Below are 20147 nucleotides of genomic sequence, written 5' to 3' on the forward strand. Positions count from 1 at the left end.
GAAATGCTTTGCAATGGCCTGTGTATCACTGCACCACTGGAGGAAGCACAGTTCCAAATTCTTATTATCCGGAGCCACTCAGGAATTTGCTGCCCTCAGATTGCCTGCACAATCAGTTTCCGTTTCACGTCGCGGCTGAACCTGTTCATCTTGAACAATTCACTGTCGTAGAAGGCAGAAAGGTTGTGGATGTTGATCTGGCGAGCCTGGGAGGAGGGTGGGGGGGGGCACAGAGAGGAGAATAAGATAAAGAGACGTGTTTGCCAGACTTTCCCACAAGCTCCAAAGAGTTTAATCAAGAACAGATTCATCATGAATGCATATCTGTCTAGCAAAAAACAACAACCAGGAGAACAGAAATGGAGATGGCTAAACAGTTAAGGGCACAATAACTGTATTTGCCTGGCACCTGCCTCATCTTTGAAGAGCAGCTCTGCTGGATCAAGCCAAAGGCCAATCTAGTCCAGCCTTCTGTTCTCACAGTGGCCAACCAAATGCCTATGGGAAGCCTGCAAGCAGGACCTGAGTGCAACAGCGTTCTCCCCTCCTGTGGTTTCAAGGAACTGGCATTCAGAAGCATTGCTGTCTGTGGCAGTGGAGGGAGCACACAGCCCACCAGGTTGGTAGCCACTAAGACTCTGCTTCACACTAAATCTGTTTCTGCGACCGCTACAGCTGTACCTGAAGGGGTGTGCACTTTTAGCTCCTCTCTCACAGGAATACCTGGCGGACTAGATGGACTTGGACATTTTATCCACGATAATTTAATGCTACTAAAATGAATGTGACATCTCTAGAGTTTCCTTGATCCTACACATTGAGGTCCTTTTTCTAAGGATAGCTAGATTGCAACTTCCCTGACCACTGGGAAACACTAACTGTGGCTGGTGGGGACCGTCGTTCAGAAACACCTTAAGAGTCTCACAGCTTCTCCATCCCTGCATTAAAGCTTCAATACATGTGTGCAACATCCAAGTAAGTTGGTACAGAGGCTAAAGCCCAAAGGCCTGCCTGGTTCTACCGTATTACACGTCCCCTTGCAACAACCAATGCTCACAGCCCATTTGCCCAAAGCTTAGAAAGGAAACGCAGCAGGGCCTCAGAAGGGTAGATTTAGGCTCCCAAGCACAGCAAGTACGTTGGGGGAAAGTCACCCACATACCTTATCAACTAAATCTTTCTCTGGCACCTCAATGGTATCTTGCTGAGCCCCGTAGCGATTCCTCTGGTACATCGTCTGTTCCGACACCAACTGCTTCAAAATGAACAGCAAGAGCTCGTTGTTATCTCGCCTGAAGGCGAGGTACCTGGAGAAAGTCTGTGCAGGAAAAACAGGAAGCAAGGTTGGGAGAGTCATCAAGACCATCACACAGATTGAAAGGAGTGGGAGGGGAGGAAAGTACATTCCAATGACCCACTTAACTCAATAAAATGACGACATCTTTAAGTAGTGGAATCATCCACTGACCACAGAAAAATACCTCAAAATAGGCTTTCTGAGGAAGAAAATGCTGGACTTTCTGGAGAAGGCTGGTTACTGAGTTTTTAAGGGGGGAACAGCTGACTTTGGTTGACCTCCCACTCACCTTGAAAACCATAACAAAATAAAAAATAAAAAAATTCCTTCCAGTAGCACCTTAGAGACCAATTAAGTTTGCTCAAAAGCTCATACCAAGAACAAACTTAGTTGGTCTCTAAGGTGCTACTGGAAGGAATTTTTTTATTTTTTATTTTATTTTGACTATGGCAGACCAACACAGCTACCTACCTGTAACTTGAAAACCATGCCACTGATCAAAAGGGTTCCACATTATGCTGCACTTAGCCCACCTATTTGCCGCCATTCTGGAATATCCTCCTATATCCACCAGTTGTGACATTAACACTCTGCTGTTAAGTCATTTGACTTGTCCCATCCCCTGGTGCTACCAAGAGAAAGCATCGTAAAAGGGGACTACAGTGGTACTTCCAGTTGTGGACAGGATCTGTTCCAGAGCTCCGGTTGAATCCTGAGGTTTTTGCAACCGGAGGTGCCCGTTTTGCGCATGTACGCGGCGCGGTAGAGCACTTCTGCGCATGTGCGCAGGGCAAAACCTGGAAAAATACTTCCGGGTTTGCCGCATGCGTAGCCCGAAGAATACGTATCCAGAGTTGCACGCAACTAGAGGTACCACTGCATATATAGCCTACTGCAAAGGAGAGTGAATGGAGAAAGCCACTTGCATGGGATCTCTTGTTCTTTTGTTTCATAGGCTCAGGCTACCGACACAGGAAATCAGTGCATCTGCTCTAGGGGCTTTGATTTCTCAAGGAAAATAACAAGGGTCTTTAGTCTAACCACTCCTAGCTGTTTTCAGTCTGCCTAGTTAGTAGGTCCAATGAGGCCAATGTAAACATGTACAAAGAACTGAGCCACTGTTTGGGTCTAGCCCTGTACCTCACTTACACTGAAGTTCTGGAGGTGTCAGTTGTTGACCCCATATTCCTTTAAAAAGGAAAAGAAAGGAGGACCTCCCATCTATGCAGCCCACAAGCGCAGCCTCACATACCTTCCGCATGCTCCTCATGACACTAAATTTCTGCGTGTCAATGAAGCTCTCCAGCATCACCCGGATGGCCATGTTGACGTCGTCCTCCACTACGTAGTCCCGCAGGTGCATGCGGGCGTGGGCCTCGGCCATCCGGATCATGGACTCAATGTGACGCACGGTGATGGGGATGCTTCCGGTCGCCTGCAGGGAGAGAGAAGGAGCGTCCCAACTTGCAAAGAGCTTGCTTCTGATCTCATTGCCTATGTATGTCAGCAACCTATCAGTTTGTAAGCCCCTTTTGCCCGCTGTAAAGTGGTATATTGTAGAAACTGGACAAACTAAGTAAAAACACAGTGAAAGTCATAAAGAGTACAGGGAGATAAGCAGAAATAAAATGAATAAAGAGGATTAAGGCTTGGTTCAAAACAAGGGTGTTCCATGTCACTCTTGTCCATTCAGTCCCTCAGTTTGAGTTTTTTTTAAAAAGCCTGCACAAAAAAATACAGAAATAAAACCAGTACCGGTAACTGTTTTATGAGATGACCAGAGAGCTGCCTTTCAAGCTGCCCTTGAGCTGCATGCTCAAAAATATTATTCAAGTGCTGTAGATTTAGATAAACTTTAGCGAAATTAAACTTCACACACACAACTTTTCAAGTTCAAAAAATAATTTTCCCCTCACAAGTGACAGCAGCGTCAAGCAAGTAGAGAAGGCCAATGGTCACCACACAGGTGTGTCAAACGTGGCCCAGAAGTGACCCTGGGGCCAGTAATGCACTGTTCTCCCTCTGGAAAAACAGACGGCCAATTGCAGGAGATCCTACTTAAGAGATGGAAGGGGGAAGAGATCCTGGGAGGGCAATTTGCCATCACTTGAGGCCCCACTTGGAAGGCCTGAGCAGAAATCAGGCTTCCTAGCTGCTTGAAGCTGCTGTCACCTGCAAGGCGGGCAGAGAGACATTTAAACTTGAGAAGCAGCCCTTTGATCGCTGTGCAAAACTAAGAAGAAGAAAAAGCTGGCAAAGTTTTGACCGAGCCCTAACACCCCATTCTATGAAAATCCTCTGGGAATATGGCTTTGATTAAAAACATGGAGCAAACGGATTCCTCCAGCACATCTCAGTTCAGTGCTCCCCAATTGTCCTGCTGAGCCTCTGTTGTTGTTGGCTTTTTTTGGGGGGGGGGGTTATCTCTATGGTGCCACAAGACGTGGGTGGCGCTGTGGGTGAAACCACAGGGCCTAGGGCTTGCTGATCAGAAGGTTGGCGGTTCGAATCCCTGCGACGGGGTGAGCTTCCGTTGCTCGGTCCCAGCTCCTGCCCAACTAGCAGTTCGAAAGCACGACAAAGTGCAAGTAAATAGGTACCGCTCCGGCGGTAAGGCAAACGGCGTTTCTGTGCACTGCTCTGGTTCGCCAGAAGCAGATTTGCCATGCTGGCCACATGACATGGAAGCTGTATGTCGGCTCCCTCGGCCAGTAACTCGAGATGAGCGCCGCAACCCCAGAGTCGGACACAACTGGACCTAATGGTCAGGGGTCCCTTTACCTTTACCTTATCTCTATGGTAGTTTTTTGTTATGTGAATGGAGCTGCAGACCCCCTAGGTGGGTTTTGCGGACACTGCCTTAGTTCAATGCTACCGACAACTAGATGGAGTGCACCATCTGCTGGCAGACAAACTGCAATGCACAGAAGATGAGCAACCTCCCAGCCAGATGATTTAGCAGATAAAAGTCTTCTAAAAAGACACAGGAGCTCCAGGGCTGCATTGGAGCTGCTTCACTTGTCAGGTGAGAGGGGTATCATTTGCACAAGGCCCAACAATTCAGTTTCCGGCATCTTTAGGTAGCAGAACAAGGCATGGAGGCGCCTCTGCCCTGTGTTATCACCTTAATTCTTCCCATGTCTGCTTACCATCGATTCTTTCCTGAGTTCACTGTACATCCTGGCAACTTTGTCCTGGTCCATCTGGTTGAGTTTTGGGTGGACTTTTTCCTTTGCATAAATAATGTACTTCTTCAGGATCGCCTGTGGGATGGGTTCTACGCCGTAAGTATTTGGGAGGACAATCTCTTGGGAGTCTCCGTTCGCAACGTCCTTGCTGTTGGGGTGATGTTTGATGTGACTGCTGACCACAAACCGAGCCAGCATCTCGTCCTGCAACGAGTCATTGAAGGGGGAACAGGCAATGAAATCACATCTTTTAGCAGTACCCAAAAATAAAAACTTACACCAAGCAACTTGCAACGTAGAGGGAAAGAGAAAGGGCAACCCTGGGTTGAAGATATGCAAGCAGTCTGTCAAGAGTTGGACCGTGTTACTAAGCAGCTGCGTTCATCCAAAGTGTTCTCAGTGAACAAGGCTGCTGGGATGCAGAATTTATCACTGCTTCTTCATAAAACTATGCCAGTTGGTAGCCCCTGGCCTTGGCGAATCAGTCCTCAAGCCTTGCTCAGGTCATAAAGAATTTGCAAAGCCTCATACCTGAACAGGATCCACTGTGTCTCTGACCACACAGAGGATATCAAACCGAGATATGATGGGCTCAGTCAGATCCACGTTTTCAGAGAAAGTCAAGGAAGGGTCATAGCGCCCACCTAGAAGGAAAGATGGTGTATTAGAAAGAGCTGCTGAACCCAAAGACCAGTGCTTCCCCCCCTTTCATCTTTGCACCCCTAATTACAGTCACAGATTCCTTTCCCCCTCGCCAGACCTAAAAACACGCAGCAGTACATCCAAAGAACAAGGCAGCTGCAAAGCCAACAGCGTGCGTCTTTTTGAGCAACTGGAATAGCAACAGCTTCCTACAACCCTGACTCATACCTATGGGGTTGGCGGCAGCAATGATGGTGCAGCGGGCTTGCAGAGATGTGACAATGCCAGCCTTGGAGATGGAGATGCTCTGCTGCTCCATGGCTTCGTGGATGCTGGTCCTGTCCTGATCAGTCATCTGAAGAAAGACAAAGGTGTTCACCTACCAAAGCAACCCAGCCCCTGAATAAAGAGCGACATCACCAGAAGCCTCCAAGCAGCTGTGTTTAGCTATTTACCTATTTGGGGATTGTCTAGGACAGAAAACCCCATAGGACACTGGCTTATAGCAGACCAGACTATCTGTTCATTGAGCACCATACTTTGATTATTGGTGGTTCTTCACAGGCAGAAGGCCTTTCCTTCTTTCAACTGCTACATTAAAAAAAACAACAACCTGGAGATGTCCAGGGTCTGTACCTAGCACCTTCCATGTGTCCTGCCATTGCACTATGTTCTCTTCCCAACTTCTCGAGAGAAGTCATGAATTCAAGAGCTAGTGCTACTTGTTTATATTTTACTTGCTGTTGATATTTTAAAAATCTATCCCACCCTTACCCCATCTATGCCCATCGACAGCTTCAATCTGCAGAACTGGCACTGTTACAGGTACCACATAATAAGTAACTGACAGCACCCACTCTTTGGAACTCCCTGCTGATTGACACTTTCACTGTACTCTTTTTGGCACCTCCTAAAAACATTTTTGTTTAGGCAAGGCTATCCAGACATGTCAAATGCTGACGTGTGTTTCAATGTGGTTTTTGTAGCTTATTGTAGATTTCCATTTATCTATCTATCTCATTTTTATTAAGTCTCCAACAATATTTCAAAGCATTTATCATAATATACAACTTTTTTAACATACAAAGTTTCTTCTTGACTTCCCACCACTATACTGGTTTGTTTTTTTACTCCTTTTAATTAGCTGTATATATATTTTTATTATCTAAACCCCGCTACCATTAAATCATTCAGTAATCCATTGCTTATACAATTTTTTTTGGGGGGGGGAATAGTTGGTGTTTTAAATGTTGTTGTTGTTGTTCAGTCGTTCAGTCGTGTCCGACTCTTCGTGACCCCATGGACCAGAGCACGCCAGGCACGCCTATCCTTCACTGCCTCTCGCAGTTTGGCCAAACTCATGTTAGTAGCTTCGAAAACACTGTCCAACCATCTCATCCTCTGTCGTCCCCTTCTCCTTGTGCCCTCCATCTTTCCCAACATCAGGGTCTTTTCTAGGGAGTCTTCTCTTCTCATGAGGTGGCCAAAGTACTGGAGCCTCAACTTCAGGATCTGTCCTTCTAGTGAGCACTCAGGGCTGATTTCTTTGAGAATGGATAGGTTTGATCTTCTTGCAGTCCATGGGACTCTCAAGAGTCTCCTCCAGCACCATAATTCAAAAGCATCAATTCTTCGGTGATCAGCCTTCTTTATGGTCCAGCTCTCACTTCCGTACATTACTACTGGGAAAACCATAGCTTTAACTATACGGACCTTTGTTGGCAAGGTGATGTCTTTGCTTTTTAAGATGCTGTCTAGGTTTGTCATTGCTTTTCTCCCAAGAAGCAGGCGTCTTCTAATTTCATGACTGCTGTCACCATCTGCAGTGATCATGGAACCCAAGAAAGTGAAATCTCTCACTGCCTCCATTTCTTCCCCTTCTATTTGCCAGGAGGTGATGGGACCAGTGGCCATGATCTTAGTTTTTTTGATGTTGAGCTTCAGACCATATTTTGCGCTCTCTTCTTTCACCCTCATTAAAAGGTTCTTTAATTCCTCCTCACTTTCTGCCATCAAGGTAGTATCATCAGCATATCTGAGGTTGTTGATATTTTTTCCGGCAATCTTAATTCCGGTGTTTTAAATAGTTGGTGTTTACTGCTAATTTTATTGTTTTAGTTTTTTTTTGTAAACCACTTTGAAGTTTTACTACAATCAAGCAGCATATGAACCTTGCAAAATAAAAAATAGAAGCTAAATACTTTGCAGGACTGGTGTTTCCTTTGTTTCCAGGTCAAAGATCCGAGTCTGTAGCCTTGACCCATGTGGGCAGGTTCACAGGCCTTGCACAGCCCATGCAGCTTTATTCAAAATCTACCTTGTTCCTGGTGCCCAAATCAACACTCACCTTGTCAAATTCATCTATCAAGCAAACCCCCCTGTCTGCCAGCACAAGGGCTCCTGCCTCAAGGGTCCACTCCTTGCTCACAGGGTGCCTCTGCACATAAGCCGTCAGACCGACAGCAGAAGCTCCCTGGCCAGTGGTGAAGATCGCTCTGCTGGACGCTTTCTCCACGTATTTGAGGAACTGAGACTTGGCCGTTCCAGGATCTCCGCAAAGCAAGACGTTGATGTCGCCACGGACCTTATGTTTTCCTCCTAAAGCATTTAACGGCACACAGAAAAAGCGAGTCTAACTAAAAGCTCATCATTCATGTACCGTACACTAAAATGTGGAACTCAAGTGCTGCCCTCTAGAGGAACAATGTAATACTGAAGGAGGTATTTCAACAATAAAAAGATAAAACAATGCAGAATGGTATGCTTTGCTGGTATCCTTTCACAAGGGCCATAAAACTGGAAAGGACGGACACCTGGAAAGAAAAACCAGGCCAACAGGTAACTGGACAATGGACAGAATTCCCAATTAAGCTCTGGGAACCTTAGAATCATGCCATATATTGCAACATTTTGGGCAGAAAGGTCTTGTGCAAAACGTTCAAAGTGGAGACTAACCATTCCCTTCTGATTGCAACGAGATGCGTGAACTGCACTGAAAATTAAGAGTGGCCTTTCGAAACTATCAAGTCACACCTCTCCAGTGTAATTTCCTTGTAGCACTATAGAGATAACCTCTGCAGCAGTTAAGGCAATATTGACCAGGCAGCTTCTTTGGGTAACAAGCTCTTTGACCTACCTGGATTTTTGGGTTCTCCTCCAAACAGGGCTAGAGCCAGGCCCCTTTTGATGTCTTCGTGACCATAGATGGAAGGAGCAATGCTGGCAAAGATCTGCAAGGAAAGCCAGCTGTTTTCAGGACGTCATCTTGGATGACAAAGAGGTAGCAAGAGAAGCAGCCATGTTACAATGAGAAGCTGCTTAAAGGCTCGAGGTGCAGCCCTTGTTCCACTTGCATAGCAACATCAGCCATATGCAGTGGAAAGAGAGAACAATTGTGTGCATGACTGCATGCGTGTTGCTATGGTTTGAGACACTCAGCCAGCAAGCTCCATGGATCACAGTCTCTCAGTCTAACCTACCTCACAGGGCTGCTGCGTGCATAAAATACAGTGGTACCTTGGGTTAAGAACTTAATTCGTTCTGGAGGTCCGTTCTTAACCTGAAACTGTTCTTAACCTGAGGTACCACTTTAGCTAATGGGGCCTCCTGCCGCCGCTGCCCAATTTCTGTTCACATCCTGAGGTAAAGTTCTTAACCCGAGGTACTACTTCCAGGTTAGCGGAGTCTGTAACCTGAAGCGTCTGTAACCCGAGGTACCACTGTAGGGAAGAGGAGAACCATGTGCATTACCTTGAGATCCTTGGAGGAAAGGTGGGATATAAAATTGACAAATGTGCATTCATGCATATTTATATGTGCTAATTTAGAAAGGGTTAGGGGACCCTGATAACACTCAGCACCTCATAACTGCACATTGTGAGCATACCTTTTGATTTTCATAGAATCATAGAATCCTAGAGTTGGAAGAGACCACAAGGGCCATCCAGTCCAACCCCCTGCCAAGCAGGAAACACCATCAAAGCATTCCTGACAGATGGCTGTCAAGCCTACCCTTAAAGACCTCCAAAGAAGGAGACTCCACCACACTCCTTGGCAGCAAATTCCACTGTCGGACAGCTCTTACTGTCAGGAAGTTCTTCCTAATGTTTAGGTGGAATCTTCTTTCTTGTAGTTTGAATCCATTGCTCTATGTCCGCTTCTCTGGAGCAGCAGCAAACAACCTTTCACCCTCCTCTATATGACATCCTTTGATATATTTGAACATGGCTATCATATCACCCCTTAACCTTCTCTTCTCCAGGCTAAACATACCCAGCTCCCTAAGCCGTTCCTCATAAGGCATCGTTTCCAGGCCTTTGACCATTTTGGTTGCCCTCTTCTGGACACGTTCCAGCTTGTCAGTATCCTTCTTGAACTGTGGTGCCCAGAACTGGACACAGTATTCCAGGTGAGGTCTGACCAGAGCGGAATACAGTGGTACTATTACTCCCCTTGATCTAGATGCTATACTCCTATTGATGCAGCCCAGAATTGCATTGGCTTTTTTAGCTGCTGCATCACACTGTTGACTCATGTCAAGTTTATGGTCTACCAAGACTCCCAGATCCTTTTCACATGTACTGGTGTCAAGCCAGGTGTCACCCATCCTGTATTTGTGCCTTTCATTTTTTTTGCCCAAGTGTAGTACTTTACATTTTCCCCTGTTATTTTGTGTAAAGGTTGTTTGTTTGTTTGTTTTTGGAGAACCACAGTGGCTGCTCCAAAAGAGTTCCGTAGCAGGGATTTTAAAATTATTATTTTTAACTTGAGCCTGTGGGCCTTTCTGTCCTTGGAATCAAAAAGCTGCTTGCCTTTGGATGAATAGCTAGACTAAGGAAGTGAAGGGGTGGTAAAGCCTGCTACTAGGGGAGCAATAATTCATGAAATACAAACACACTGTAGCTAAACGCTGGAGGAACAAATGGGGCGACAGAAAATATTTGGGGAGAGTACCAGCAACCCACTGGAATCTTCTACATGCCAAGTTCCTCCATGCAGGTTCTGACTGGTTAACCCATTCCCTGTCCTCAAGTGGGAAACAAAAAAAACCAAAGGTGAATCTGGGTTCCAAACTCACTTTCTCTCCAATCTGCTCATCCTTGGACAGGCCTACGATGACCTTCATGTCCTCATCTGTGAGCTCCCCAACAGCCACCTTATTATCCTTCTTGGCAATGTGATTAGCCAGGATCACTGTCGCAAAGACGGGAAACCCATTGGCAGTGTTCAAAGATCCGTCATAATTATTATGGTATATTCCAGTTAGCTCCTGAAAGGCAAAAGGGGAGGGTGCGGGGAGAGATTCTTTAGTCACTGGTACCAAGACAAATCCCTGCAACTGAAGGAGCCATTGAAGATAATGAAAAGCCAAGCTGAGTAGATAGATGCATTTTGGCATGATGGTGACATATGCGTGACTGAGCTGCTCTGGAAACAAGTTGCTAACTATTTGATGCTGTTCGAAGCATAGTTAAGTGTCTGAAGAAGTTTCCTCAGAGTGGCGTGGACACTATTGTTCTGTTTAATAGATGTGATGCATGACATATTAACACAACATCTGCAACTTCTACCTGGAAAAAACCATCACCATCTGTTTTCCTTTAAACTATTCTGCTGACAACAGCGCCTTTGCTTCTTTGAAGTTTTGCACAGCATGCCAAGAGTCTTAATTTCCAAGGAATCTAGATGTAAACCTTAGTTGGCAGCCTACAAGCCTAGACAGGTGTGTGTGTGTCATCATGCAGATAAAAAAAGTATCTGCAAAAATATGGAAATGACCCAAGTTTTCATTTTCTGCGATACAGTATAACGTACAAAACCACCAGGGGGGTCAAGAAGCCTTGAGTTAGCATTCTGACAGATTTAAGGCGCATGCTTCATACACACAGCACAATTTTAATCAAGATGACAAGCACCCCCCTTCTCAAATTCTATACACCAGACCATTTTTTAAAATGGTTTTGCAAGTGCCATAGTCTCTCTGGGCTCCTCCCTCTGGCATCGTACTCACAATCTCGTCTCCTGGCTTGCAGCTGTCAACTAGGTCGGCGAGCAAGATGGCATCCTTGGAGCGAGGGAGCCTGCCCGCTGCCACTCTCCCTGGGCTCTCCTGGATTTTGATGCGCTGGTAGTTCTGGTAGACCGTCTGTGGCGAAAGAATATTAATCAGCCAGCAGGTCAAAGGCAACAAAAAGGACGGGGACGGACGGACACACACACACACACACCAACATTCCAGAATGGAAAGGATGCCATAATATCAAAAGAGGCATTTCAAACAGGTCTCTCGAGATCATTTTTTCCCGTTATGTTTACAAGCCCAAAGCCTTGTTTGGCCTGGCTCTATAGGGATGGAAATGGTACAAATGTTTTCTATGTATCAGCACTGAATTTATGAGGACTAGTATGGCATTCTATGCTTTCATGCAAGGACAGGCCTCTTGCCCTTGCACCCACACAAGAAGCCTCCAGGAGAATAGCCATGTCAGTATGCAAGCTGCAAAAATACAGAGAATGTCTTGTATCTACTGCATTGTGAAGTGTCCACACAAGGCAGACTATCACTCTCCAAACCACCACTATAATAATAATAAAAAAATACAAAGTTCCATTGACTTTAAACAAAAGCACCACCCTTCAAGGTGCCACCACATGCCAGATTCCCTGCAGAAGCCACTGGAAACTCTCAACAGGAAAGCAGACTTTGGGAAGGTGATGGATAGAGTTGCCTGCAGCAGTGCAGTCTGGGTGTGCAGGACTAGGTCAAATGGAATATTATGACTTTATCAGTCATAAATACCACCTCCAAGTGAAGAAGAAAGAGCTGAGCTCTGGGCTAATTTGTCCCAGCTATACATGACACATGCATGTCCTTAAGACATAAAAAAGCAGGAGCCAGACTCCTAAAATCACCCTAATCCTTGCTTACCTCTTCCATGTTAATTTCAAAGGGACCCACGGACTGACACTCTGGGCAGGATCCTGGCTTTACTTCCTGGTTCTGGGACTGCGTGAAAGGCCCTAGGATGAAGCTACACTTGGTGCAGTTGTATTTGACCATGCTGAGCTGGGGCAGGACCCCTGTGCAGCTCGTCACAACTCCGCTCGTACGGATCAGCTGGTTCAAGTGCAGCTGCCTAAGAGAAAAAGCGAAATAAATAAATAACTGTTGAGGTAGATCCCGTACTTCCAGGGAAGTGAAAAATAACCACAGTCGTCTCCAGGCTATCATGGCAATTCAAACACAATTAAAACAGGTGCACTGTCTTAGAATGGATTATTTTAAGAAAACGAGTTCTTATTCACAGCAACTGCCTAATGAAGCACACACCACAACCATCAGAAGTCTTGCCACCCAAGGAGTGAGAAGGAAAGAACTGCAGCTACAACGTCCCAGGCGGATACTAGAGCTGAGGAGGCAGCAGCCAGCTAGTTGCTGGGTGTTTGGGAAGCGCCGTGCAAGGCACTTTGCAAGCCTTGGGGCTCAGCTCTTCCCAAGCACAAAGCACAGGACTTACGGGCCCCTTGCTCAGCACTTCCTAAATGCCCAACTGTCAGCTGACGTTTGGCCTTTTAGGAGGCACAGGTTTCAATCGCCTGTCACCATTAAGTAAGATGACTGACCGGTGGGTGGTCCCTCAGGTGCCACACAGAGGGAGGGGGAGATAAAGGTGTGGTCCACTGGGTGAAGAAGTCCCCCTCCCTGCCGTACAGAAAGCCAGGAACTCCCTTCTCCATTGCAGCTACCCAATTCCCTCCTTTCACAATCTTCCTGCCCCAAGTAGCCTACCCTCTAGGCTGGGATTTTCTGGAGCCTCTTGTTCTCCTCGTTTGTTCGTGGTCTCCAAAGCATGGGAGAATGCAGGTCTTACAACAGGAGAAAGGAGCCAGCGGAGGCCCTCCAGGTTTTGCTGGGACTTCCAACTCCCAATCAAGAGTGGAGCACAACTGCATGTAGGTTCTCAATCTCCTTAAATATTCTCCTAATTTGGGTGGGGGTACTTGTGTTTTCTGCACCACCTAGGTTTGGATTCAGACTCACTCAGGCTTAGAGCAGACCCACTGAAATCAGTGAGGCATCAGTTGATCTAACTTGAGTCCCATTGATTTCAATGGGTCTACTCTAAAGCCTAGATCCAATGCACTGGATCCAACCAATTTCTTTTTTAAACACGCACAGAATCTGAAATTACAATTTTAATCCTAAACATTTGTTTCAGCATAAATCTGACTGAAAACAGTAAATCATCTAAAGGAATATGTTACAGATTGGAGGAGTAACGTGAAAAAAGGAGAGGTTTGCTTCTGCTTAGGGAAGATTTAACAAACACAGAGCTTCCCCCCATCACTCAAATAACGTTCTTCCCTACTGCTGTCACTAAATAGTGACTTGTTGTGGTCACAGGGGATGAGGCAAGTAGCTGTTTGCAAGCCTGGCTGCCTGCACATCCTGGCCATTTATATTTAATTAAGGAGCTTATCCACCAAAAGACTTAGCAGGGCTGCTCATCACCCAAACCAAACCAATTCCTCACCTGAGTGATCTTAACTCCTCCACCAGAGGCAGATGGGAGATGCGGACGTGGATTTCCTTGGCAATCCGGTCATATTTGGGGTACATTGCTAGCACCACTTCCTTGGCCGCTTCATCAAAGATCTTCAACATTTCTGCTGGGGCTTCTGGAAGGAAATAGGCGAGGACGTGCTCCCGAGCAGCCAAGTCTTCATAATTCACCACCAGGCTCTCTCTGTTCTCTTTGGCACAAAGACAAGTACGTTTTTGACAAATGATGGCTCAGTTTTTCCAACCCATCATTAAAAAAGTGTCAAGTATCTTGTACATTAAGCACTACGATCTTACAAATGACAATAGTACGTATTCTTCTACATCATATAAATGAATTGCATATGGTGTTATCTAATAGCATATGAACCATACTGAGTATCAGGTGTAACCTCCTTCTGTTCCTCTTGTTATCTGACCACTTCTGAACTATAAATCTAGAATATCTATACAGGTATGGCATAGGCTAGAAATTAAATAGAACTGAAGAACTTCACGAATCAGTTACACTGATGAAGATGCTGGGGGGGGGGGGAGTGGGTTCCAGATCAGAAAGGAGATGCACCTGAACATGATTTCAGTCATCGATGAAAACATTGAGGAAATGGGTGCTCTTCCCCATTCTCTCCCCATATTCCTACACAGTTGTACCTTTGCACATGTCACTGATCCTCTCCTTAAAGACATTGTGGCCATGGTCATCCACATGAGTCTTCAGGAAGTTCTTGAAGCGGTGGTAGATCTCAAGCCGAGGAGCTACCATAGACACCCACTCCCTCACAGAGTGCCCTTTCATGTCTTCCAGGTTCTCAATGCTCTCAATCATGTCTTCATCTTCATCCTCGCCATCAGCAGCTCGCTCAGCCAGGCGCCTCTTCCGCAAAGGACGATCCTCATCTTCATCATCACTATCTGGAGTTTTTAGAGGGGGTAAAGTTTGTTTGTTTTTTGAAGGGCAGATCAGATATAAGCCTTTTGATGCTACCGGTTAGGGTAGACAATTCTGGACAGCCAATCTCTGTGACAAGCTACAGCTCCAAGCCCAACGACCTCACATCCCATTTTTGGGATTAGAACCCATGCCTTGCATGATTACAAATTGAGAAACGCAATATTAACAGTGCAATCTTATGCATGTTTACATGGAAGTAAGTCTCGGTACGCTCAATAGGTTAAGCCTAAAATTGCTCTGCTATCTCTCAATTTCTTGGAATTTTTAAGATCATTTTAAAAATGTTTACTATCTGAAAGATCTAAATGCAAACTATTGCATGGCCTCTAGGAGAGGAGACTGCAGCCACTTTGCTCCCCTCTCTGGTACTGCTGCATTACACGTGAACTGAGTCGCCGTAAATTATTTTGAAAGCATTGCCGAAGGGCAAGCTACAGATATGCTTAATATATTAATTGATACAAATAGAAGTGCCAGCAGCTCTTCAGAAGATGCATTTTACAGGTATAAGCTACTGAGCAAATAGAAGCAAGCTTTATAGATGGTTTTCTTCCCCACCTCATAATACTAAAACCTGGGGTCATACGAAGAAACTGAACAGTGGGTTATTTAGAACAGGCAAAAGGAAGTACAGTACTTATTCAAACTGTACACAGTGGAATGATAGAATTCACCACCACAAGATACAACAATGTGATGGCCACCAATCTGGATGACTTTAAAAGGGGATTAGACAGGTTCATAGAGGCCAACGGTATCAACAGCTACTAGTCACAATTACTCCTGAATGCCAGTTGCTGGGGAACCAATGGCAGCCGTGGGCTCTTACATCTGGCTGGCCACTATCAGAAAAGGGAACTGGAGCAGACGGGCATTTGCTCTGATCAAGCAGGGCTTTCCTTATGCTATTAAGCTGCAAATACATACCATAAAGCAGGCCACTGTGCATGCGGCCCAGGCCACGGCCCATCTCACGGTCCCTCTGCCGCATTGCTCTCTCTGCCGCTTCCCTTTGGCTGGCAGTCAATTCCTCCGGATCTTCATCATCCATAGCCAAGCCTTCAGGTTCGTAGAAATCAAGCTCTGGAATAGGGCGGTAGTCCCTAGACACGCACATTCTTCAGTTAATCAATCTGCATAGCGTGAGTGAATCATCTGTATACCTCACTTAAATTTACAGCAGAAACAAGCGCTTGTTCACACGTTAAAGGAGTCTGTTGCAGAGCACCTACCCAGGAAAAATTCAAGAAACATAGGCGCAAACTGTACGACATTCGCGATTTTTGCGTGGAATAACAACTGCGGTTTGAGTCTGCGTATGGAAGAACATGAGGGGAGTCTGCTAGATCAGGCCAATGGCCCCTCTAGCCCAGCATCCCATTCCCAGAGAGGCCAATCTCTGTGAGAAGCCCACAAGGAGGACCTGGACACAAGAGCATTCTGCCTCCGAATGTGGAAGCAGAGCACTCATGCTATGGTAGATGTTGTGCAAATGAAACACACAAAGCTGTGCTGTGCAAAATGAGATACAGGAGTACAGATACCCACAAAGGCAGAATATCTTGCCATGGGGTGGGTAGACTCCCCTACCACATGTAGCTGGTAAGTCTGTCAGAAGCTGCACTGGGTGGGAAGTTAACTCCTCTGCCCAGCAACCAAAGAGGAACAATGGGCTTTTCTGACCATTGGAAGAGCATGCAGAACGTAAACAAGAGCATACATGGGCCTTTATTAAATTACCTAGCGCCATCAGTGTACAGTCATACCTCGGGTTACGGCCGCTTCACGTTGCGTGTTTTCGGGTTGCGCACCGCACCGAACCCGGAAGTTCCAGAATGGGTTACTTCCGGGTTTCGGCGCTTGCGCAAAACCACTAAATCACACTTTGTGCATGCGCATAAGCGCCAAATTGCGACCCGCGCGTGCGCAGACATGGCGCTGTGGGTTGCGAATGTGCCTCCCACATGGATCACGTTCGCAACCCGAGCGTCCACTGTACATGGTACATTGCAAGATCTGAAACAATAGTATGCTCTAGCCCTACTAAAGGAAAATACATTAGAAGGAAGAGATGATAAAGGGGACAAGGCAGATATATAATGAATTAAAATAAAACACAATTTCCTGAATTTATCCCAAAATACAATTCCACAAAACAGGATGCAAACAGAGGATGTAAATGGACAGTGTAGATTGCTAGACAACAGCACGGCCACACAGCAAGGGAGATCTGCCTTCTGCACGTGATGCCAATGCAGATGCATCTGGGTGGGTTCCCCCACCTTTATCATGATGCTCACCTGTCAGTCTGGCTAGAAGTATCATTGATGCAAATGGAGCAAATTCATAGACAGTCAAGATGTTACATGTGAGTAGTTGCCCACAGAAGCAGTTGTATTTTTGGGGGCGGGGGGAAGCAATATTTACAAACTTCTGAACTAGAAATACTACTAGAAGGCATGCCAGATTTTGGTTTACTTTCATCAATAAATCCTGGTGAAAGCAATAATATATTTTGCAGACATGTTCACATCCCTATCAACACATAAAGGATGAAAAATCCAATACCCTCCATCAATTGAGATCTTTTGATATAAACCCTAATTGCTTATCCATGTAGAAAAGAGTAAATTTGCCGAATATAGAACCTCGGAAGCTTCTTATTTCAAGGAGGTCCAGTTTCCATCAATGCAGGTGTATCAAGGTATCACCTGAATTCTGCCACAACAGAAAGTAAATCTCACAGGAGCAAGTCTCCTCACCTTTCCATCCCTTCTCCAATCAGCTCTTCTCCATCTTCCTCTTCATCAGGGAGCTGCTCTGTTCCCAAGAGTCCTTCAGATTCATCCTCAAAGGGGGGCAGATCTCTCCCAGGACTAGAAGTGAAGGCTTCTCCCCTACGAGAGCTGCGCACAGGGCTGGTTGCCACATTGGACTCTGAGGAATCCTAAGAAAACACATGGTGCCAAGCTTAAAAGTTACAATAAACAATATCCTTAAAAGCTGGATCCTTGGGGTATGCAGGGATGTGCTTTAAACATATAGTATGTACACTATCCTGCGTCAGAAAGCGGAATCCTTCCCTGATACATGCAGTGCAATCATACACATGCTTCATCAGAGGTAAATCCTTCAGAGTTCAGCAGGGCAGGCTTGCACTAAGCGTGCACAGTTACTTGTTTACACGCAGGGAATAGATTTTGAAATGAAACTAATTCCACATGCAAATTGCCCCTGCATTCTGAAGTGGTGCAGCCCAGACACAGATTCACCCCTTCCAAGCGAAGACTGGGTTCGTGCATGGGGCGGGTCGGGGTATTTTGCTGGCTGGCTTTTAACAAAAAGTCCACTTCCTTCCCTCCCTCCACCGCAAAAATGGGTGGTTCTTTTAATAAGATTCCTCCGCAGCACCCCTTAGGAGAAGGCCGGCTCTTACCGGTATAAGCATCAACCGGGAGAACCATAGAATAAGTTGGAAGGGACTCCCATGGATTTACGTATAAGCTAAACAATTTAATTAATTAATTAATTTATTCAATAATTAAATTTAATAATTATTTAATTAAAAAAAATTAAAGGGGAAAAACTGGATGTACATTTCCAAAATGTAAGATAAAAAAAACAAAATAAAACCTACATACAGCAACAGCGTTTTGTGTTGTGTAGGCTCCTATGGTGTAATGGGCCCCACCTGCTAGCCTGCTTCCTAAAATATCACTGGTTTGCTCATTTCTTATAGGGTGCCTACATTCTGCATGTGCAAATGGCTTTAGATACCTATTAGGTCCATAAATTACCATATAGCATGTATTCAACACAAAAAACAGCGACAATTTGTTGTGGACAAAGGACAGCTGGACACAGAAAGGCCCCTATTACCTTCAGTAGTTTAGGGCCTCATCAAACCTAAATCCGGCCCTGCCCAGGGTCATCTAGCCCAACCCCCCGCAATGCAATCGTGTGCAACCCCCAAGGAAGGAACCCATCCGAGTCCAGCGCCTACTCACCGCCATCTCTGCCGCTTTTTGACACCGCTGGGGCTTCTACTGCGACTTCACCACTCCCCCTTTCCTGCTCGCAGCGCCGGACGCAGCCCGAATTCCGCGCGAAATGGAATCACGTGGCCAAAAAGCCCGCGAAAGCTCATGAATAACAAATAAGCTCATGAATATGCAGATAAAGTGGCGCCGCCTCCTAGTGAGCGAATAGCGGAGAGCGTGCTGCGCCTATTAATCAACTCCGAATGAAATTGGGTGGAGCTTTTGTTCGGGAGGCAGGGCAGGGATGCATGCAGCCCGACCCTGTGCATTTTGGGCGGGGGGAGGGAACTTAATTGCCTTCAGTGACATTTGATTTTGAGGAAATGTGCAGAAAATTGGGTTGTCCTTGTGCAGAGGGTTAAATTAATTGGTTTTAATAAGATTAAGTGCTCCCTAACACATGGTTTAGGCCGGCAGGAGGAGGAGGAAATGGAGATGCTGGGCCTGGGGTGATGGTTCCGTTAATATGGGACATTCCCTCATCAAGATGTTTCCTCGGCTGGGTCTAAAAACTCGTTTCCCATTCGCCCTATATGGCGAATTGAAGGAGGAAGCAGCCAGTAGCGCGTTCTGTGACTTCCCATTCTTTTCCACTTTTTAATCCGTTGGAAGTTTATGTGGGGAACACCCTGTTCATGAACTTTGTTTATAGCTAGTTCAAAATACAGGGGCCTTGGCTGCTCGCTGGGGCAGAATCTCATAGTTCTCACCGGCATGTTACACCCCTGCCAAAAGATTTGCTGCCGATTAGTTCCCAGACTAAGGATACGTGCACACCATACACTTAAAGCACACACACACATACGCCCATAAGTCCTGGGAACTGTAGTTTGTTAAGGGTGCTGGGAACTGCAGCTTTGTGAGGGGAAAACTTTAGTTCCAAGGATCCAGGGGCGGTGATTAATCCTTTAAACGCATGATGTGTTAGATACTGTACCTAAGTTCATGATGCTGAATGATAATGATCTACGAAGCCTTATAATGGATCTCTCAGACATTGCTGACCCTTTAAATACCCAACTAAAACCTCCAGCACATACTATCTATCTCATCAATGAAGCCAGTTCCCGGTAAGAATCGGACCTTTAATGTGGCAACACCATTACAACTCTGTCCCATTACACAACGGACAGGTGCCAACTTTTGAGTTAGGCTTACTGCCAAGCAAATTTACTTAGGAGCGCAGCCATTAGCTTCCCTGACCTTTCTCTCTCTGCCACTCTTTTTTGTACCGTCAATCATCTCCATGGATTACTTATGCAATAAATAAATAAATAAATAAATAAATGAACAAATAAATAAATAAATAAATAATGGCATTATTTAAATGTTTAACTTCGGCCGATGCCTTTTTGCTTTGCTTTTCTCTTGCAGAACTGTAACATTTAAGGAACTCGTCTGAGGATAGGATCATTCACATGACATGCCAGCTTGTTTACTGATCAGCTGATATAGTCCAAAGTAC

The 20147-nt window shown here is 45.6% G+C and overlaps 1 protein-coding gene across 1 annotated transcript; it reads right to left on the reverse strand.

The window, feature by feature from the left end:
* Positions 1-18751, reverse strand: MCM2 (minichromosome maintenance complex component 2). The gene is made up of 16 exons (XM_033141057.1): positions 18650-18751; positions 17405-17589; positions 15570-15745; positions 14342-14602; positions 13662-13881; positions 12056-12263; positions 11138-11272; positions 10205-10396; positions 8264-8357; positions 7475-7725; positions 5356-5482; positions 5017-5129; positions 4447-4689; positions 2550-2732; positions 1163-1318; positions 1-206 (listed from the first exon to the last, which is right to left on the reverse strand). The coding sequence occupies exons 1-16, from the start codon at positions 18653-18655 to the stop codon at positions 96-98; spliced, it is 2661 nt and encodes an 886-aa protein (XP_032996948.1). The 5' UTR covers positions 18656-18751; the 3' UTR covers positions 1-95.
* Between the last annotated feature and the right edge of the window lie 1396 nt (positions 18752-20147).

The sequence above is a fragment of the Lacerta agilis genome, chromosome 2, assembly GCF_009819535.1.
Source record: "Lacerta agilis isolate rLacAgi1 chromosome 2, rLacAgi1.pri, whole genome shotgun sequence".
In the NCBI taxonomy this organism is placed as follows: domain Eukaryota; kingdom Metazoa; phylum Chordata; class Lepidosauria; order Squamata; family Lacertidae; genus Lacerta; species Lacerta agilis.